At 38.4% G+C, this 23160-nt stretch overlaps 1 protein-coding gene across 1 annotated transcript in view; it reads right to left on the bottom strand.

Moving 5' to 3' along the window:
- Window positions 1-3465: 3465 nt before the first annotated feature.
- Window positions 3466-23160, bottom strand: part of COMMD1 (copper metabolism domain containing 1) — a 189865-nt gene continuing 170170 nt past the window's right edge. Inside the window, exon 3 of the mRNA XM_043603474.1 lies at window positions 3466-3706. Coding sequence (XP_043459409.1) covers window positions 3599-3706 — 108 coding nt within the window. The 3' untranslated portion in view covers window positions 3466-3598. The remainder of the gene's footprint in view (window positions 3707-23160) is intronic.

Genomic DNA, 23160 nt, shown 5'->3' with positions numbered 1-23160 from the left:
CCACTATGGAAAAGACAGTATGGAGTTTCCTCAAAAAATTAAAAACAGAATTATCATATGATCCAGTAATTGACTACTAAATATTTACCCAAAGAAAATGAAATACTAATTCAAAAAGATATATACACCCTTAAGTTTACTGCAGCATTATTTACAATAGCCAAGGTATGGAAGAAACCCGAGTGCCCACCCATAGATGAATGGATAAAGAAGATGTGGTGTACACACACACACACACAGGAATATTACTCAGCCATAAAAAAGAATGAAGTCTTGATGTTTGCAGCAATATGGATGGACCTAGACAGTATTGCACTAAGTGAAGTAAGTCAGACAGACAAACAAAATACCATATAATTTCACTCACATGCAGAATTTAATAAAACAAATGAACAAACAAGGAAAAAAGACAAAAAAAAAATAGATTCTTGAATACAGAGAACAAACCAGTAGTTGCCAGAGGGGAAGAAGGTGGACAGGATGAGTGAAATAAATAATGGGGACTAAAGAAAAATAATACCAGGGGAAGAGAGGTTAAATAAAGGAAAAGGGAGAATATAATGGTGAAATTCAAACCTTCACTGATGAAGCCAACAGAAACAAGAGCTTCCAAGAAAATCCAGGCCTGAGATTAAAGCCAAATCTTTCGTTCCTATCAACATGGAACTACTGAAGTCTGAAGTTTCTTTCTTACTCCATTTTAAAAGCAACTTTTGGCTTGCCTGGACTGTTTCTAAACAGAATGAAGTTAGAGTGTTTATTGCTCAAGCAGGGACAATTTCTATAAAGCCTAATTCAGGATAAGGACTATATTTACTTTGCCCCACATTTCTTGAACTCAAAGTGATTTTAACCTAGGATTACAGAAGTAGGAAATCTAGTGGCATCTGCTGGGACTCGTATGTCAGTTTCCTCCCTCCCTGGTCCTTTCTCCATTCTTGCACTACTCCCAGGGAGATGTCCTGGTTTAAGTTAAGTGTCCCTTTCAAAACTTTACAAAAACAAGTTAGTGCCCCCAAATTAAAAAAAAAAAAAACACAGATAATATCCAATTAGGCAACAAAGAGAGTGATTTACCTTCATACTTTCTTAAAGGTAATACAAACTGATATAACCTTTCTGTAGAACAATTAGGTAATGCTCATGAAAGTCTTAAAAAACATGTGTTCCACTTCCAGGAATTTATTCAAGGAAAGGCAACTCTTTTCCTAGTACCAGCCTTCTTTTCTGTTATCTCTGTAGGTTAGGCTGATAGGTCATCTAACTGTCCAAGGTGTGTTATGTGTTCTCACAATAGACTATAATAGACATGTATTCCTTTGGTAATCAGGTATTCAAGTATCACCAGTAAATATAACACACACAAACACACCCTGCTTAAAACACTTGTATTCCAAAGTGTTTAGTTAAATATGGGGACCACCTTTAGCAACCAGTTTCTTTTACTACTACTACTATTATTATTATGAAAAACTCAATATACATTAACAAATTTTCTAATGACCTAGGATTTAGGGGTGTAATAAAAAGCTCATGTCCACTTTTGTGGCTATTAATTTCATAAGATGACCTAAACAGAGCTTCAAACCATAACACCAATTTCCTCTCCCTGTGTGCCCAAGAACTGTGCTTGTAGGCTTTCACAGACTTCCACTGGATATGTGAGTCAATACTAATGCGGCAGCTACAGTTCTTCCTGCCATGACATCTGGAATCCCACTATATGATGGGACGCTCTTTTCTTCCATTTTATATCAGGAGACATTATATCTAAATTCTCCTAGATCACATGACAGTAGCCCTGGAAACAGAAAGCAAGTTTTAATAATTCTTTGGCCAAACCGCACACCTTCTCTGAATCTATTTACCATACTGTTTCAAGATGTTTTCTCAAGCATCTACAGGAGCTACATTTAAAACCTCTGGTCATTGTTTGCTAACTGCTGGGATGGTTTTAATCAGAGAGGAAGTCAATATTTTCAGCTCAGGTGTTGGAAGGGCTCCTAAAATGTCTGCAAACTGATTTCGGAGGGAGAAAATGTTTAACAGAAACAAACTTATTCCTGCCCTAGAACAAAGAATAAACTCATTAGAACTGACATATGCTGTAACCACTGACCAAGGGAACTACATTTTTTTGAACACAGTACATCTCAAAGGCAACTGACTGAGCTTTCTAAATGTTATCAGTATCAGATTTGATAAAACCTGTTAAACAAGGGCCTCAATACACTGGTTGACAGGTTCCTTCTTTTAGAATATTCTTGGTGTTTGGTATAACTTCTCTACAAGGATCTAATTTTTATACTAGTTTTCTTTTTTATTATTTATTTATTCTTATTTTTTAAATTTTTATTTATTTTTAAAGTAATCTCTACACCCACAACCCTGAGATCAAGAGTCACATGCTCTCCTGACTGAGCCAGGCAGGCACCCCCACACTAGTTTTCTTGAAGAAATTTTTGTTTTTGAAATTTTCTTGAAGAGGTTTTATTTGATGACCCAAGTAAAATCTTCTGATATAAAAGACCTTACATCAGCTCAGCAGATATTCTTCCCTTCTTACAATCTTCACTTGAGGTAAGTGAAGGGAGTCCCTTTGTGACAAGGACCATTTAGTTCTAGGTTCCAGAAAAGCCCAAGTAGCTCAGATCAAACCAGACCTCCCAGATTTGGGGAGAACTAATCCAAATGCCAGTATCAGTTTCAGGAGCATCACAGGTTTTACTAGGGTCAGTAAACCTTTTCTAGGGTAGGCAGGCTCCTCTAAGTCTTAGCTCAAGACACATGGCTTATGGTCAGCCTTGTATTTGCATGAGGAAAATGTTCTCTTCCCCTTTTGCTTTTTAATTTTTTCTTTAACGTTTATTTATTTTTGAGACAGAGAGAGACAGAGCATGAATGGGGGAGGGTCAGAGAGAGGGAGACACAGAATCCGAAACAGGCTCCAGGCTCTGAGCGGTCAGCACAGAGCCCGATGCGGGGCTCAAACTCACGGACCGCGAGATCATGACCTGAGCCCAAGTCAGCCGCTTAACCGACTGAGCCACCCAGGCGCCCCTCTTCCCCTTTTTCTAACTCTTACCTGATTTATTATGTATAAATTCCTAAAATCCTACCCTAGGAACAAACTACCACAGCAAGGGTTTCTAAAGTTGACTCCACTTAGGCCTACTGATTTCAAGTCTAGGGGTACGGTCCTGGAAGCCTCCTTTTTAAAATGCTTTTATGATGGGGCGCCTGGCTGGCTCAGTCAGTGGGGTATGTGACTCTTGATCTCAGGGTTGTGAGTTCAAGCCCCACGGTGGGTATAGAGATTACTTAAAATTAAAATCCTAAAAATAAATAAATAAATGCTGTTATAAACACCTGTGCATGCTGAAGTATAAGAACCTCTGCACACAGTACAGCTGTAAGAATGAATGAAAGAGGGAAGGAAAGAAACCCCAGCAAGCAGAGACAGGCAAGATTTGAATTTGAGGATTTAATACTAATGGGGGAATAAGATTTTAAAAAACAACGACAAAACAACAACAAAACACCCCAGCTCACTGGGGAGGGATCATGAACACCTTTGCTTCAACAACTCCATCTTCAGCTAGGCTGGCTGCATCAGTGTGCTGATACTTTCTTCTACCTCTGACAGCTTCTTTAGGACTTGATTGACCTTGACTTCATCAAATTCCAAACACAGAAATTCAGATTCCTGGAAAACACAAAGGATGTTTTATAAAAGACCCTCAAGATAGCCAAGGCTCTGGATCTGGGCTGACCCAGTTCTAAAGGACCAGGGCCCCCTACCTAGCAAGCCTGACTCAGGTCTCAATACCTAAATGATATATTATCCAGCAAATCAAATCCACATATTTAGTTCCCTAAATAAAACTACTTCTATTAGGTGTTTCATAAATGGTAAAGAGATATACAAATGTTAGGTGTTCTCATTATGAGGCATGTGAGAAGCTCTTCAGTCATCACGTTCGATCCCATAACAATTTTTTTTTAATGTTTATTTATTTTTGAGAGAGACAGAGTGCAAGGGGGGGTAGGGGAAGAGAGAGAGGGAGACACAGATCTGTGGCAGGCTCCACGCTCTGAGCTGTCAGTACAGAGCCCAACACAGGGCTCAAACTCACTAACTGCACGATCATGACCGGAGCCGAAGTCATGTTTAACCGCCTGAGCCACCCTGAGCACCCGGATCCCATAACAATTTTTAAGGTAAGTACTTAAGTACTTATAAATGAGGACACTGAGGCACACAGTGGTTAAGCTGTATCACAGAATCAGAAAAGGGCAGAGTCGGACTGTGAACTCTTAGCTCTGGCTGACTCCAAAGTCCATACTGTCTCCATAGCACCCAGTAGTATAACAATAGAAGGAAGGTCTGTATTGGCTCTGTGTTAGCCTGATAATTGAGCTACTTTGGATTTAGTGGTTATACTAGCAATTATGACAAGTTGTGACCAAGTTGCTTGGGAAATATCAACCAGATCCTTTGAAGATAACCAGGTCTTGAAACAGCCTTAAACATTTCTGAGGCCTTTCCACTTGCTGCAAGCCAACTCTCCAAGATTTCCATCAAACACATTCCTGGCACACACTGTTAGGGCCAGTCAATCGACCCTAGATTAGGTAGATATCAAAGAAAAAGGCCTCTGAAGTGTGGTGACAGAAATTTCATGTACAGTGAATAAATACTTTGAACAAACTATCTCAAGCAACAGCAGCAAATTATATGTATCCAAGAGTGATTATCTTTAAGATCCTTATGAACAATAATCATATTTTGTTTTGTTTTGTTTTGTTTTAATTTTGGAGAGAGAGAGAGAGAACACACAAGTGGAGGAGAGGGGCAGAGAGAGAGAGAGAGAGAGAGAGAGAGAATCCCAAAATGGGGCTTGATCCCAAGACCTTGGGATCATGATCTGAACCTAAATCAAGAGTCAGGTGCTCAACCAACTAGGCCACCCAGATGTCTCAGAACAATAATCATATATTTTAAAGCAGTATGAATTCTCAGAGATCATATAATTCAACTACCTTGTTTTTTAGATAATGAAATTGAAGCCCCCAGCATGGTAAATGACATGTCTATTGTTGGTGGAAGAGCCACCAACCAGATCAATGCTCTTTTCTTTACACTTTCCTCTCTAAATACATGGTATTTCCTGTCTCTATCCCCAAAGTGGAAGGTAAGAGGAAGAGCAACAAGCCTTTTCAGAAGGAGCAAGTTACTCTGTCAATAGCCAGAAGAACTTTCAGGAGCTGATTTTGGGAAAGTCCCTGTGCTGTTGCTAGGCTGCTGTGTTGTTTATTCCCCTAGGAGAAACAAGTAGAGAGGGAAAGAAAGGGTCTCTCAGATGAAAAGTTTCCAAAGGGAGGAAAGGCTTTTCCTGACTACAGGGAACCTTTTCCTCAAACACGTATTTGGATAGTAGAGGGGAATAGTACATGAACTTAGAAACCGTCAGGTTTAAAATTAAAAAAGAAAGAAAAAAGACACTGCCAGGTTTTCATTTAGTGGAAAGCAAAAACCAATTTAGAGAAAAGAAAGATGCTCTTTGTGTTGAGAAGCTGCAGGAAGGGTCATCTCCTTTTGAAAAGAAGAGCAAATTTATGGCAAATTAGACAATCCAGTTAGCTAAATTAAGAACCGGTCTCAGATTTGAAAGCCTTTATTCTTCATTCAGTTTTACCGAGATCTTTAGCGTGCCTTTAAAACATTTTTGAACATTTGGCCTTTGAAATAATAGTCTAGAAAGTAATATTTACCAGTCTAACATATATATTCAGGAAATTGGCAGAAGATGATGCACCCATGTTTTAACCTCATTGAAAGTCATTTACTATAATAAATTCACCTGGTTTTCTATTTATATGGGAAGAAATTATCAAGGACTTTGATCACAGAGATAGGAATATTGAACAGAGTTCATTAATAAAAGCCAGGATCTTTTTTGATGAGGGGTCATTAATTTGTTGTAGATTTCAGTACTCAAATTATCTATGATCAGACCTCTAAATATCAGTGAAGCTGTTCATTTTTAAGGATAATCAAATACTACAGAATCTAGCAGGCTACATAAACAGAGTCCAAAGTTAAATTTTCCAACCACTCCCAATCTTCACCTCTCCCCGCTTGAAACAATACACATTAACATGTTAGAAAGACACATATAACCATTTATGACTCTTGAAGACACAGTTTATCTGAAACTATTATCAAGGCTTAGCTTCATCTAGTTATGCTATCAAAATATTTTATCAGGTATTCAAGAGCTTTTAAATTGGGGCTTAATACATGGGGCTTTGTTCAAATTTTGCATTTGGCTGGGGGTACCCCACAGAAAATACATCAAATGCACTTGAAGATATCTGTATATGCAGATATATCTGTAGATATCTGTAATGCAAATGATGCGTATCAAGCCAGAGACAGAAAGTGTAAGGACAATTTGAAACATCTGATTTTTTTTAATTTTAGAGAGAAAGTATGCACAAGCAAGGAAGGGGGAGGGGAGAGAGAGGGAGGGAGAGAGAATCTTAAGCAGGCTCCATGCTCAGCGCGGAGCCCGACTCGGAGCTCAATCCCATGACCCTAGGATCACAACCTAGGCCTAAATCAAGAGTCGGTGGCTCAACTGACTGAGTCACCCAGGTGCCCCTGATTTTTTTTTCAAGGTCATCCACCCTGACCTGGGCCCAACTGGTTATAATAATGAGAAATGGTAAGACTAAACTCCTATATTTAAGTATCTGAGTCAAGAGTTAGAACCTGCTGTGTTTCAGTAGAGTGTAGATACAGCATGTGGTGGAATCAGAAAGCAGTTAGCAGATGAATAAGCAAGCACATCATTATTAAGAATATGTAGTCTAGGGGCACTTGGATGGCTCAGTCAGCTAAGTGTCTGACTCTTGGTTTCAGCTCAGGTCATGATCTCACGGTTTGTGAGTTTGAGCCCCGCAATGGGCTCTGTGCTGGTGATGCAGAGCCTGCTTGGGATTTTCTCTCCCTCTCTCTCTCCCCCTTCCCTACTCATACTCTCTCTCTCTCTCAAAATAAATAAATTAAAAAAAAAAAGAATACATAGTCTGTGATCATGGGGAGTATAGCAGTATATTAAACACCACAAGGGTTTAAATAACTGTACCAAATTAGAAAAGAAAGCAAAGGCAAAATATTCAAATATTCTCTCCAAGTGCAGAAGCTAAAAAGTTATAAAATACTAAGAGATCTAAGAGGTCACCATCTCTAAACAGAAAAACCCAATAGAAAAACCCAAGCTGCCTTTAATGACTCTGGAGAAAGACATCTTACCAGTTCCCAAGAAAGTCCTTTCCCAGGTAATAACTCTAATACTCTTCAGGAAACTCTTACTTGCCAAGCCTAGATCTTTAACGCTTTAGCTTAAACTCATTTCCTAGCAGGGTCAGAGAGTATAACTGATTATTAGTTAATATAATAATTAAAGGCTGTCATTAAGCAAGTGTTGGTTTTCTCCATCTACACACTAAAACTTCTTCGTGTATAATGTCTATTTAAATAATTTCAATATCTATCAATAATAGCCAAACTATGGAAAGAGCTCAAATACCCATCGACTGAAGGATGGATAAAGAAGATGTGGATGTGGTATATATATACACATATACACACAATGGAATGTTACTCAGTGATCAAAAAGAATTACATCTTGCCATTTGCAATGATGTGGATGGAACTAGAGTGTATTATGCTAAATGAAATAAGTCAGTCACAGAAAGACAAATACCTTACGATTTGACTCATATGTAGAATTTAAGAAACAAAACAGATGAACATATGTTAAGGGGAAAAAAAGAGAGATGGAAACAAACTATAAGAGACTCTTTTTTTAAAGTTTATTTATTTATTTTGAGAGAGAGAGAAAGAGAGCAGGGGAGGGGCAGAGAGAGGGAGAGAGAGAATCCCAAGCAGGTTCCACATTGTCAGTGCAGAGCTAGATGCAGGGCTGGAACTCACAAACTACAGATCTGAAACTGGAACTCACAAACACCTGATCCGAAATCAAGAGTCAGATGCTTAACTGAGTCACCCAGGTGCCCTAAACAATAAGAGACCCTTAATGATAGAGAACAAACTGAGGGTTCATGGAGGGAAGCAGGTGGGGGATGGGCTAAATGGGTGATGGGTATTAAGGAGGGCACCTGGGTGCTCAGTCAATTGAGCATCCAACTTCAACTCAGGCCATGATCTCGCGGTTTGTGAGTTCAAGCTCCGAATCAGGCACTCCACTGTCAGCAAAGAGCCTGCTTCAGATCTTCCATCTCCCTCCTTCTCTGCCTCTCCCCCGACAAAAATAAACATTAAAAAAATAATAATAAATAAAAATAAGGAGAAAATTGCTTAAAAAAAAAAAGAACAGCACTTGTGATGATGAACATTGGGTGTTACTATATGTAAGTGATGAATTACTAAATTCTACTGCTGAAACCAACATTACACTCTACGTTAACTAACTAGAATTTAAATAAAAATTTGAAAAATTAAAAAATGACTTCAATATCTAGGCCCATAAGCATACCCTGAGAAATTCTTTGGCACAACAATACAACAGTGATAAATGCTAAAATAAAAAAAAGAGGCACCTGGGTGGCTCAGTCGGTTAAGTGTCCAACTTCAGCTTAGGTCATGATCTCACAGTTTGTGAGTTCAAGCTCCAAATCGGGGTCTGTGTTGACAGCTCAGAGCCTGAAGCCTGCTTCATATTCTGTGTCTCCCTCTCTCTCTAACCCTCCTCCTCTCACACACTCTCTCTCAAAAATAAATAAACATTAAAAATTTTTAAAGAAAATAAAAAGAACTATAATTTACTAAACACTTAGGTGGAACCATTTAGAATAAATTCAACATAAAATAAAATAGAAGTCCTGTATCTTATTTTCTATATTATTATTATTTCCATGCAAAATTCCCACAAAACTTTATCCCCACTTGATTAGTCAAGTCAGATTTAGTATTACAACATGACTTTGGCAAGTTCTGCACATTGTGGTTTCTTTACAAAGTGCTAAAGTTAGAGGACAGAGGGTGAGAGTGGGAAAAGGTTATCTGCTCACCAAGACTGATTCAGGAAGGCCACACACAGCTGGCCAGATATCATGAGGCTTAGTCCCTAAACTTTTCTTTTGGTTACATTTATTAACACAAAGGGAATCATGGCTGAGCATAAACGTTAGCCATAAAGCCTATCTCCCTCTATATATGCTATCCTTTTATAAGCTTAAATTAACCTCTGACCTGCAGCTCTGTCACTGTGTGTCTTCAACTTGACAGAGAAAGAGAACATGCACCAAAGGTCAAAATTTGCAATGGTTTCTAGAATAGCAATTATATAATAATTAAGATACCCATACTTCATGTGGCTTTTTTAGAATTATATTGATACTGTTTCCAATTCCTTCAGGAGACCATGACAGAGCTTTTTTGTAGCAAAGGATCTTTCAACTTTCTTCTTAAGGAACCATTTATCCAAAATTAAAATTTTATAGTTCCCTGAAAACTGTGGTTATTTTTCACTTGTCCTTTCTTACCCACTCTCCACCCTTCTCTACCTTGTACCATGTCCTATGTGGCTGTTCTCTAAGACTGTGTCACTCCTTTGTTCTTACAGCTGGGTTCTAGCAAGAGAGAAGAGGGCAGGGTATTTACTCCCTAAACCCCAACTCCTTCTCCTCTGATATTTCCAGTATTTTCTATGTGTGGTATTGTTCCTTCATTTCCTACTTTACTTTCTGGCCTTACTCATTGCTTTCAGTATAAATACAAAGACGAGTCTCTTTAGACTGCCAAAGTACATAGCACTGAACACAAACTCCAAAGATCAGCAGAGCAAGGATTTTCATCATGCCTAAATTGGTAGGAAGGCTGCCCTCCAAGTGGTAATTATCCAAAACCAGTATTTATTTTTTTCTATTATCATTTGTATTGAAAAATGGTACAGTGTCACTTTGGTATTAAAAAAGAAGGACAACAGCAATAGCAACAACAACCACGGAAGATCAGATTTCATTCAGAATTTACATCAAGGGTCTTGGGCGCCTGGGTGGCTCAGTTGGTTAAGCATCCGACTCTTGATTTTGGCTCAGGTCATGATCTCACAATTTGTGAGTCTGAGCTCCTTATCAGGCTGTATGTTGACAACGTGGAGCCCACTTGGGATTCTCTTTCTCCCTCTCTCTCTGCCCCTTCCCAGCTCTCTCTCTCTCTCTCAAAATAAAAAAGCATTCAAAAAAAAAAAAAAAGAATTTGCATCAAGGGTCTTGATTTCAGAAACATGGGCTCATAGCTACAACTTGCTCTTATACTCTATATCTAAAACAATGGATAGTTTATGCTGTAGCTTAAAGAAAATACTTCAAAAAAGAAAACTTGTGATTTATAATCTTTTTTTTTAAACTTGTGACTTATAATCTTTTATTTATTTTCTTTTCCTTTCCTTTCCTTTTCTTTTTTTCAAAGCAGGCTTCATGCCCAGTGCAAAGCCCAATGTGGGGCTTGAACTTACGACCCTGAGATCAAGATCTGAATGGAGATCAAGAGTTGGCCACTTTAGGGGCGCCTGGGTGGCTCGGTCGGTTAAGCGTCCGACTTCAGCTCAGGTCATGATCTCACGGTCCGTGAGTTCGAGCCCCGCGTCGGGCTCTGTGCTGACAGCTCAGAGCCTGGAGCCTGTTTCAGATTCTGTGTCTCCCTCTCTCTCTGCCCCTCCCCTGTTCATGCTCTGTCTCTCTCTGTCTCAAAAATAAAGAAACGTTAAAAAAAAATTAAAAAAAAAAAAGAGTTGGCCACTTTATTGACTGAGCCACCCAGGAGCCCCTATAATTTTTTTTTAAACAAAAATCTTTAGCAATGTATATTACATACAATGGTCCCTACTCAAGCCATTTTTATCATGAGGAAATCCTCATTTCAAATACAATAGCTAACAAGTTCTACAGCTAGTGTGTAAAGAGTGTGCTAACGCAATTTTCAAAAAGGAAAAAAAAAATGTCCTGCAAATCACAAAGTGAATCATCCTACTGGGGATGAAAAAAGATGAAATTTAGACTGCAACTTAATGATGGAGCCTCTAAATGAAAATGACTCATCCCAAACTCAATAGGTGTCCATATGTGTTAAGAGCTATGTGGGACTAAGACAGGGTCTCCAAGAACTAAAATAATTCACTCTAATAAATGAATAGAGCAGTGCCTCAGGACATACCAGGTGCTTTCAGAGGCAGAGCAGTTCCTAAGAGGAAGTGCTTATCCATATTCCCACAATCTCCTAGAAGAGGACAGAGTGTTACTAGTGTATCATAAAAGCATTAACCATCACCAGACAATAAACACTGAGTTTTCAGGGGTTGTCATTCAGGCATTTCAAAGGACTTTTGTGAGGACAGCCTGACAACTCCCACTAATTCTTATTACATTAAGAAAACATGAACTCTTCATTAGTTAACTAGCAACTCAAAGGAGAAAAGAGACATTAATTGGGTATGTAGAATGTTTCAGATCTATCACTGACCAAAGTTACTGCTAAACAAATCTAAGGCACCTAACTTCAACTTTCCAAGTGGCATACACGTTTTATATAAAGTGGCAACATTTTAGACACCTGGATGGCTCAGTCAGTTATGCATCCAACTCCTGATTTCCGCTCAGGTCATGATCTGTTTGTGAGTTTGAGCTCACTGTGTGAGTTCGAACCCTGCATTTGGGCTCCACACTGGCTATGCAGAGCCTGCTTGAGATTCTCTGTCTTCCTCTCTATCTCTCCCCTGCTCGCTATCCCTCTCTCTCAAAATAAATAAATAATGGGGCGCCTGGGTGGCTCAGTCGGTTGAGTGTCCGGCTTCGGCTCAGGTCACGATCTCGCGGTTTGTGAGTTCAAGCCCCGCGTCGGGCTCTTTGCTGACAGCTCAGAGCCTGGAGCCTGTTTAGGATTCTGTGTCTCCCTCTCTCTCTGTTCCTCCCCAGCTCTGCCTCTCTCTGTCTCTTTCTCTCAAAAATAAATAAACATTAAAAAAAATAAAAAATAAAAAAAAAATAAATAAATAAATAAATGTTAAAAAAAAGTGGCAACATTTTAAAATCTAGTAATATCAGATTTTAATCATTCAGAGACCTATTATCTGGGTCTCTGCTGCTTCACTTTTTCCTCCTTGTTTTGGTCCGTCTTTTAAATATTTCCACAAGATGGGGGCACCTGGGTGGCTCAATTGGTTGGGCATCTGACTTTGGCTCAGGTCATGATCTCACAGTTCGTGGATTCAAGGCCTGTACAGGGCTGCACACTGACAGCTCAGAGCCTGGAGACTGCTTTCAGATACTCTCTGTCTGTCTGTCTCTCTCTCTTGGCCCCTCCCCAGCTTGTGCTCTCTCTCTCTCAAAAATAAGTAAATAAACACTAAATAAATAAATAAATAAATAAATAAATAATTTCACAAGATGGAAATAGGAAGTGAAATTTAAACTGGCTAATCTAGGGGCACCTGGGTGGCTCAGTCGGTTAAGCGGCTGACTTCAGCTCAGGTCACGATCTCGCGGTCCATGAGTTCGAGCCCCGCGTCGGACTCTGTGCTGATGGCTCAGAGCCTGGAGCCTGTTTCAGATTCTGTGTCTTCCTCTCTCTGACCCTCCCCCATTCATGCTCTGTCTCTGTCTCAAAAATAAATAAACGTTAAAAAAAAAATTAAAAAAATAAAATAAAATAAAATAAACTGGCTAATCTAACTAAATCACAGCAGCTCTGCAAAAACTTTTATAGACAAGGAGATTAGAGCTATTAGGAGGAATTTTAATTGTACTTACATATGACAACTTTTGAAAATCATACCCATACAGTGTAATTTAAGCCAGAAAGATCTTTTCCCCCAATTTATTTATTTTTAAATTGAAGTATGGTTGACATACAATATTATACTAGTTTCAGGTGTACAGCATAGTAATTCAACACTTACATACATTCCAAAATGCTCAATGCTCACCATCTGAAACCATACAATGTTATTGTAATATTATTAACTATATTCCCTATGCTGTACCTTATATCCTGTGACTTATTTTATAGCTGGAAGTCTATACCTCTTAATCCCCTTTACCTATTTTGCCCACCCCACCCCCACTTCCTCTCTGGCAAACACCAGTTTGTTCTCTGTATTTGTGAGTCTGTTTCTGCTTTGTTTTGTTTTTCACATTCCACATATAACTGAAATCATACAGTATTTGCCTTTCTCTGACTTAATTCACTTAGCATAATACCCTCTAGGTTAATCCATGTGTCACAAAATGGCAACATTTCATTCTTTTTTATGGCTAATATTCCACTGTATGTGTACGCATGTATTGTGTATATGTGTGTATGTGATATTGCATATCACACCTGATATATACGCAGCTTCTTTATCCACTTGTCTATCTATGGATACTTAGGTTGTTTAATATGCTGCAATGAACACAAGGGTGCATAGATCTTTTTGAATTAGTGTTTTTGTTTTCTTTGGGCAAATAAATACCCAGAAGTGGAATTACTGGGTCATATGATATTTCTATTTTTAATTTTTTTCAGGAAGCTCCATGCAGTTTTCCATAGTGGCTGCACCAATTTATATTCTCATCAACAGTGTATATGGATTCCTTTTTTTTCCATATCCTTGACAGTACTTGTTATTTCTTGTCTATTTTATTTATTCATTTATTTATTTTTAAAAATAGGCTCCATGCCCAGCATGGGGCTTGAACTCACAACCCTGAGATTAAGAGTCACATGCTCTACTGCCTGTCCCAGCCAAGTGCTCCCTCTTGTCTTTTTTATTTTAGCCTTGCATACAGGTGTGAAGTGATAGCTCACTGTGGTTTTGCTTCGCATTTTCTTGATGATTAGTGATACTGAGTATCTTTTCATGTGTCTGTTGGCCATCTGTATATCTTCTTTGAGAAAATGTCTATTCATGTCAGAAAGATCTTCTTATTCCCAAATATCTCCTTTTCTTTAGGAAGGAGGACTACTGTCCTCAGCCTAGATAATGTCTTTACAGCATAAATACTCCCAGGAGAGGTAAAACAAAAAGTCATTAACACTTTTCTATCACTTACATCAGAAGATTCATTTTCTTCCAGGAAGAAAGAACCCAAGTAGCCTGCCTTAAAACTCGGGATGCTTAGGCAATAAGAAGGACAGGGAGAATGGGAGTTTATAGGTAGGACGGAAAACAAAAGAACTAGGAAAATACCAAAGGCAAATCCTTCTCCTTACCCCATAACCCATATCAGATACACATATCCATAGGTGCAGTATCTTAAACTACTCAGATCCCTGACCCATACTCTCCATACCTTTCTAATCAACAAGGTTGTTAGGCATCAGGAAACCCTATGGAACTTTATAAAGGGGGCATTAGTAAAATAATCTCAATGTACCGGGGTTGAATTTACACACATAGAAACACACACATCCTTCTGCCACTGTGCTACATTTTCATCTGTAGGCTCAGAGCCTGTGAACCAACAAGGCAATGAGACTTCAAGAACACTGTTCATTCAAAGTTGCTTGAATTTCTAAAAAGACCAAGTGTCGAGAACAGGACCTTGCAATTCTTTTGGTTTAAGATTTCTTAGCTGGAAAAAAATCTAGACCCATGATTTAGAAGAAAACTAGACATACCTGTCCTGCCAATGTGTGGTCAAAAGGAACACGTATTTTGGCCCAGGCAACCCTGACTTGTTTCTGAAAGGAAGAAAATAGTCTGACCTTGCAAGAAAGAGTGTTTCTTTCGTTGGCTAAATTATGCACTGCTAAACCAGGACTACCACTATTCTTTTTCCTCCAGAGATTTCAAAGCAGCCTGATCTATTCTGCTCCCCAGTGCAGGTCAGTAGGGATAGTGAAAAGGAGAAGTACCATCAATCTCCATTTAACACTAGATAAAAAAAGAAACCTGGAGACTAGCCCCAGTTATGTGAAGGCCAGAATTCCCAGCTCTTTGATTCAATCCACTCCTCGCTAATACATTCTGACTCTGAGTTCAGACACTTTCCACCCCAATTTATATACATTTAAGAGTAGAATGGTAACTAATTAGAGATAATCTGACTTTGTACTGATTTACATAAGCACCAGGACTTAAGCATTTACACAGACTATTTTAGAAACACCCAATGAAAGAAAATAAAACGAAGCTGAGTTATAAAACACTAAAAGCTCAATACAATTAGATAACTGGTTGATTTCTATCTTTTTCAAAACATTGTGTTCCAGTTCATTTTATAACTTTTTATTTTCGGCAGGATTTAATGTTTAGCTGTTAAGATTTTCTGTATTTTGAAAAACTTTGGGTGAAAAATATGTGGGTAAAAAGCTATTTTTAGGTGCTCTGGTTTGATTTGCAAGAAATCATACTGGCTCTTGGCTAAGTAGAACTAGTTCCCATGTGACAATGGACAAAGAACCAGAGAACAACTGCTAAACAGCTGAAAAGGCAAATCATACTGAAGGAGGAAAAAATTTCATTTAAGTCTTAGAAAAACCAAATTGACAAAGCTCTTTAGCACATGAGAAAAAAAGTGTTGCTTCTTTTAGTCTGAAGTTCAAATTGGGACTCCCTCATCATTCCTGATGAGGTACATTCCAGAGCAAACTCATCTGCAAACAACTTTGATAAACAAACTAAAATATATTTACATGAAAGGAACAGAGAAGATTAAAACAAAACAAAACAAAACAAAACAAAACAAAACAAAACTCAACCAGAGTTGCTTGTTTAAGTAATACCATTAGGCAAGCAGAAACAAAGTATGCAATAGCACTTGCTCTCCAAGGAGTTCTTGATAATCTACAGATTAAGATGGGGGAAACATCTTAATACATACAATTAAAAGACCAGAGTGCAGCAATGAACGACAAAGTTCTTGGTAGGGGAGGAAGACAGAAGACATACTAATCAAAACAATTCTGGGACTGCAGATTTTCTCCAAGGAGAGAGATCACCAACTTGTTCTACCAACTGCACCGTCTATTCATGTCCTCAGCTGTCCCAATGTGGTTTCTTTTAAGTCCTTCATGACAGCACAATTAAGCAGAAATAGGCATAGTTAAAAAGTAAGCACTTACCTTTGTCCTTCTCTTGAGAAAGCAAATAAACCTATGTAAATGAGGCAAAGGATGAAATGACTAAGGATAGGAGGACTTTCAAATTCAGAAAATGGTGATTCGGGGAGAAAAAGTTTTGGATACATTTTTTTTGGTCGAGGTTGTGGGGAAAGGGGATTAATTTTATTAGGGTTCCAACAAACTCCAAATACAATTACATTCTAAGGCACTGAGGGTTGGGATTTTAACACGTGAATTGGCAGGGTACACAATTCAGTTCATAACAAACACCAAAGCTTGGAGGGTCCTGTGTTTACCAAACATTCTGTATTTGTGGTTGATGATAATGATGATGATCTCACACATAATTCTAGGCTTGCTGTTCATACTGTACAGAAAAAAAAAAAAAACTCTAATAGTCCAGAAACACACACACGCATACACACACATGGGCACGTACACTATCAACTGATTACTTAGGTCTGTCAGCCCAGTTTGGCAGAAGCCTCATCGGGTCTTATCCTCACTGAACTCAATTTTGAAATGCCATTTAATCTATGGGGGCTGCCAGGATAAGAGCTGTCAGGAAGGGGACTGGAAAATGGTATAAAAGAAATGCTTCCTAATCCTCATTCCCAGATCCTATGAAGTACTCTGCCTACCATGCTGTGTCCCAAAGTCCAGGCCCGAAGACTGACTCAGAATCTGGCACCCCATTCTGTGAGAGAATATGGGGGTGAGAGAAGAAGAAGGAATTCATAATCACTGCATGAAGTTAGCCACTAGCCTCTCGAGCTCAAATAATTTACTGCGAACTTCTGAAGTGGCAGGAAGAGGGGAGATTGCATCTCCTAGGGTTGGATTCTGACATCACTTAGGTTGTTGGGGCCTTTGAACAATCATCCCTCACATTATCACAGTGCTTTACAGTTTAGAAAGCCCTTTTGTATGAATGACATCATCTGATCCTTAGAACAGCCTTATTAACTAGGAAGAAAGCAAGCCAGAGTTAAAACACTCTGAAGAACTGTAGAAGTGACAGACCTTATCCATTTGATCCAGATCTTTTCAGCTATATCCAGCAAGAAGACTTCATCAGATAATGTAATGGATTTTATGGGCTTTGATATACTTCTGGTCCAATTTATGGAGGAAAGAAAGAAAAGCCTCATTTTCTTAAAATTGTCCAGAGTTCTAGAAACTAGAGATTAAAGTTCAGTCCTTTGCAAAAGACAGAACAGGTAGTCAGTCCCTAATTGGCAAAACAATAGAGCTTCTTGCTTGGTCACCGTTCATTCAGTAGACTTTGAAAGGCATCGGAAAACATTAGCAAATTCAGGGGGGATTTACAATAATTAACTACTAAGAAATTACACTAATGATCATATTAATAGCAATGATAATTAACAATGGCTAACATTTATAGAACACATACAAAATGCCAGGCATTACATGCTAAGTGTTTTACGTGTATCATTTCATGTTGTTGAGGATAATTTTATCCCATGTTATAGAAGAGGAAAGTAAGGAAAGATGAGGAACTTGTTTATTAAAGCCACACAAGTAGTAAGTGGCAGAGCCAGTTTTAAACTCAGGTCTATCTAGCTTCAGAGTCTGAGCACTTAACCATTTTGCAATCCTGACTCATACAGATATAACATAAACACCATCATTAATAGTCACTAAGTACCTTCATGTGAAAGTTATTCTATGATTCAGTTAACTTTAACAAAGACTCAAGGGAAACCTGAGTGTTGAGAGTATGATAACCCAAAGTCAATCTAAAGTGGCCTATAAAAACATCTGGATAGATAATGGATATATCCTAGCTGCCATGGAAAATTTCTAGCATTTTTTAAGTGTAATGGGATGGCAGCATAGTTGAATTAATGTGTGCATGAGATCTGGGCAGAGAATATTATAAAGGGACTAAGTTTTCATTCTAAGGCAAGATGGCCTTTTCTTCCCTCCCTCTTTCTGTAAGTGGGGGGCACAGGGTAGGCCACAAGGAGGATTCAGTTTTATATATAGCTACTTGTCTCTATCAACAGGAAAGGTAGAAGCAGTGTTTACCTTAGTCAATTGACTAATATTTGGAGCCTCTTGTTTAAGACTTTTTCCAGGGGCCCCTGAGTGGCTCAGCTGGTTAAGCATCCAACTCTTGATCTTACAGCTTGTGGGACTGCACTCCACGTCAGGCTCTGTGCTGACAGTACAGAGACTGCTTGGGATTTTCTCTTTCCCTCTTTCTCTGCCCCTGTCCTGCTCACTCGCTCGCTCTCTCTCTCAAAATAAACACACACACACACAGAAATGACTTCTTCTTCCAAGTCACAGTTAATAGAGCCAAAATACCTGCTTAAACCTGAGGTTCTTTCCATCTATAATCAGAAGGAATTCCCAGTTCTGCCTTACCATCTAACCCAAGAACACCAAATTATTCATCCCCAAAAAAACCCACATCAACTTATGGAATGCAAAAACATAAGTATGATCATTTTGTAATGTATACAATTATCATTATGTTGTACACCTAAAAATAAGATGATGTTATATGTCAATTATACCTCACATTTTTAAAAAGTGAGTGAAAAAGTATTGAAAAAAAGATAAGTATATTAAATTATGAATTCGAACTTTTAACATCCTTCATATTTGGCCTACAGCTATTCTCTGGCCAAGCCAAGATGCAATGGACTGGGTGGGGCAAAGGAAAAGAGAGTCCTTGATAATACCTGAACTAGCATAGTTCACTCATACATAATCAAGGCTTGATGATAATCACCTAAAACAGAAAGAGCCTGGGTGGCTCAGGTGGTTAAGCATCCAACTCTTGATCTCAGCTCAGGTCATGATCTCGCGGTCCTTGGGTTCGGGCCCCATGTTGGGCTCTGCACTAACAGTATGTGGAGGCTGCTTGGAATTCTGTCTCCTTCTCTCTCTGCCCCTACCCTATTTGTGCTCTCTTTCAAAACAAATAAATAAACTTAAAAAAAAAAAAACAGAAAGAGGACGTAGGCTGCATATACATTGTTATAAATAAAAATAAACAAACATAAATGATTAGTAAAAACTTCTTACTCTACTTTGCAGTACATCCTTTCATTAAAAAGAACAGATTTGCCACTCTATCCAAGATTATGTCTAAACAAACCAGAAATATGAACTATCAAACAGGGGTCAAAAGTAATGGGACAAAAATATTAGTTAAAAACAAGTAACTATTTTGAAGCAAAGTGGGGTATGTCCCCAATGGAAGTATAAGAAAAATTTTTTGACAGTATGACATATATTAATGTGGTACTTAATTTTTGGCTGTGATGCCTTGCCTTAGTTGGGTTTCTTTGTTTCTGAGTCATTTTAGTCACATTTGTAAAATATAAGGCATTTTAGAAATTTCATTATATCATTTCAAGTATATAAAAAATTTGACAAAAACATGATTCTCCTATACTTTCCCCAAATTCACCGTTTATTCAACTGTTTACATTTTGCCACATTTGCTTTGTCATTCTCTCTCTCTCTCTCTCTCTCTCACAACCACTTGAGAGTAAGTAGGAGATGTTAGGTCCTTTTATTCCTGAAAACTTTAGTGCATGTTTTCTAAAGACAAGGGCATTTTCTTATATAGCCATGGTTATATAATAATGATAAACACTATTATCTAGCCCAGTCTATATTCAAATTTTATCAAATGCCCAAATAGTATCCTTTATAAAGTTTTTTTCCTGCTCTCAAATCAAATCTATGGTCACACATTGACTGCATTTAGATGTCATGCATCTTTAGCCTCCTTTAATCTGGAATAGTTTCTCAGTCAGCCTTTCTTGTGTTTCTTGATCCTGACATTTTTGAAGAGTACAAGCTGGTTATTTTGTAGAATGTCAATTTGGGTTAGTCTGATGTTTCCTCATGATGAGATTCTATGTGTGAAGAAATGACTATCTATGTACTAAGTACCTACCCCCAACAATTAGTGGACATGGGCTTTGAAATCAAACAAACCTAAATTCAAATCTAAATCAAAACTACCACTTTTAGTGTGGCTGGCTCAGTTTAAGCTTTCTACTCTACAATAGGAATTTTAACAGATTAGCTGGTAAGACTGTTGTGAAGATTTAATGAGATAATGCATCTAAAGCAATTTAACACAGTTAAAGCAATTTAACACAATTTAACACAGAAAGGTGTAAAACTATCTTACACCTCTTGATTTTACCACATTATCTCATATCCAGCAACACTGAAATGATACTGGTTGATTAAGCAGCATCTCTATTTACTTTCCCAAAGAGAAAAAGAAGTACTTTTACTCTGATAGTACAGGCCGCCTCTAGCAATCTAGTCTAGCCACGGTAGTTCAGTGCTAGCCTAAAAGCAGCAGCAGCAGCAGCTCGCTGCCTGGATGCTCCTAACGGCTGTCTCCGGGTATCTTGCTGCTGCCTGTACTAGCCCTGACTAGTGGAAGAATACCAGAAGTACTACACACAGCATGTTCCTTCCCCCCACCCCCTTTTTTTTTTAAAGTTTATTTATCTATTTTGAGAGAGAGAGAGAGAGAGAGAGAGAGAGAGAGAGAGAGAGAGAGAATACACACGCATACCAGCAGGGGAGGGGCAGAGAGAGAGAGAGAGAGAGAGAGAGAAAATCCCAAGCAATCTCCATGCTGTCAGCACAGAGCCCAGTGTGGTGGGGCTCAAACTCACAAAACCATGAGATCATGACCTGAGCCACAATCAATAATCAGATGCTTAACCGACTGAGCCACCTGCCTCAGCTCCTGCTGAGCTCCTGCCACTGCACGGCATGGGCCAGCGAAGTGGGGTGGAAGAGTATGACAAAGGCACTGAACACAAAAACGCTAGGCTAGAGCTGCCAAGAACACCAACTTGTTTAGGGAACTGCTAACGAGTACTCTGACTAAAAACTTCATCAGGAGCTCAGGTGCAAATTCTTTCCTGCCTGTCAATTCTAAGAAAGAAGACAATACTCAAATCAAATAATTTTCTTAAAGTCAAATTGAGAGATTATTTTAATATTCAACAATAACACTGAAAAAAAATCAGGAAGTCCACTGTTAAGATGCAATTCATACTTCATTTCCATACTTCCCTTTCCCTCTTGTATGGGCAAGGGAGCTGGTATCCATAGCACTTCCAACTCATTGTTTTAGTATGATAATCTCATCCTCCCAACTTTTTCTTAGAAAACACCAATAAAATCATTCTATTTATCAAATCACTCCTCTATGCCAAAGGTTAAAACAAAACAAAACAAAACAAAAGAAGAATTACAACAACTGTACCAATTCTTCAAAGTATCAAAGTACAAACTCACTTTTGAGATTTGGAATCTAATTTAATACGGGTTTTTCTATGTTATTAACTCAAATGTTCCATCATTTTTCTGTTTTTCCCCCCTTCGTCAATTAGAACTTCAAATGAAAGCCAAATGATCCCTAAGGGTAAAGAAAATAAAATGAAACAAACAAGAAAATTCCTGTGTCCCAATTTCAAACTATGAGAAGGGGCTTCCAGCAAAGCAAACAGAAAATCATGCTCTCATTACTGTGCTGAAATGAGGGTTTACATCTGTACTCTGAAAAAGAGAAAAGAAAATTCTAATGCAAAGCTTTTATCTTCATTTATGAAAAGAAAAATATAATGTGAACATTAAGACAGAACTTCTAATAATTCTGTCATTTACAGGACAGAGAACCTAAGTCTGAGTCAGCTTCCAAGAAATACTCAGATTAAAAGTAAAACTGCTTTCAAAATGGAATGCTAGAGTTTAAATCTAAACATATGTCAGTAAAGATGCTATATACCCTGAAAATCACTAGTAGCCTCTGGAAATCACATATACTTTTACAATTACCTTTAATTTGGGGAGAAAAACACTTCTCATCTCACTCCACTGTATCACTCATGAGATCTCAGTACTATGTTTAAAAGTTCACTGTATTTAAAACATTCTGGGGGCACCTGGGTGGCTCAGTCGGTTAAGTGTCCGACTTCAGCTCAGGCCATTATCTCACGGTTTGTGAGTTCGAGCTCCACGTCCGGCTCTGTGCTAACAGCTTGGAGCCTGGAGCCTCCTTCAGATTCTGTGTCTCCCCCTCTCTCTACCTCTCCCATGCTCATGCTCTGTCTCTTTCTGTCTCTTAATAATAAATAAACGTTTAAAAAAATAAAAATAAAAAAATAAAGCATTTTGAAAAAAAACATGGTGGAAGGTTAGAGTTAGAAAGTAATATGTAAATGCATGTAATTCTGCCATTTTATACTCAGTTTCCCCTCTCCCTGTATAGGAAGATCAGGAAGTGAACCCTCCCTATTATTACCCATAGAACACAAAGTATTATGAGGGGAAAAATTACTGGTTTGAGAGTTAGACAATGTAGATTTAGATCTAGCTCAGTTATTAGCTGTGTGACCCTGGGAAAGTCATTTAAGTTTCTTGATGTCCTGGTTCCCAAGCCTAGAAAATGGGAAAATACCTATCTTATAGGACTATTATAAAGACTAAGTAAGATAGCACATTTGCAAGCATTCACCCATGTCTAGTGTGAAACAGACTCTCAATAAATATTAGTTTCTCTTTCTATCCTGTTACACACATCCTGTCCCCTGACACTTTATAATAAGTAGTTCTGCTGAACACTTGAACTACCAGCTCTGATTTCTTCAAAACAGGCACTTGGCTCTTAATAGTGACAGTCATGTGAAAGCCTCCTGGGGCCTGACATTGTCCTGGAGAAACAAAAAAGTTCTTATATCGGGGAACAGCACCAACTGCTTCAGGCTATGACAACCCAAACAGTAAATCAACTCCTGCATGTTTTTACAGTGTTACTTAACATCCTGACAGCTTTGTGCTCTTTCAACAGTCTTTCTCCCTGCAAGGATAAGACATGCTATTTGCCCTCTTTTCCCTTCTTAATAGAGGTCTTTATTCAACAAGACCACCCAATGGATTCAACACCTAGGAATCAGAAAGAGCCAAGTTCAACTATGAAGAAACTGGCAAAGTCTTGGGACTAA

This window comes from Prionailurus bengalensis, chromosome A3 (genome assembly GCF_016509475.1).
Source record: "Prionailurus bengalensis isolate Pbe53 chromosome A3, Fcat_Pben_1.1_paternal_pri, whole genome shotgun sequence".
Lineage (NCBI taxonomy): Eukaryota > Metazoa > Chordata > Mammalia > Carnivora > Felidae > Prionailurus > Prionailurus bengalensis.
Note: the sequence above shows the minus strand (reverse complement) of the source record. Positions and strands in the feature narration are given on the sequence as shown.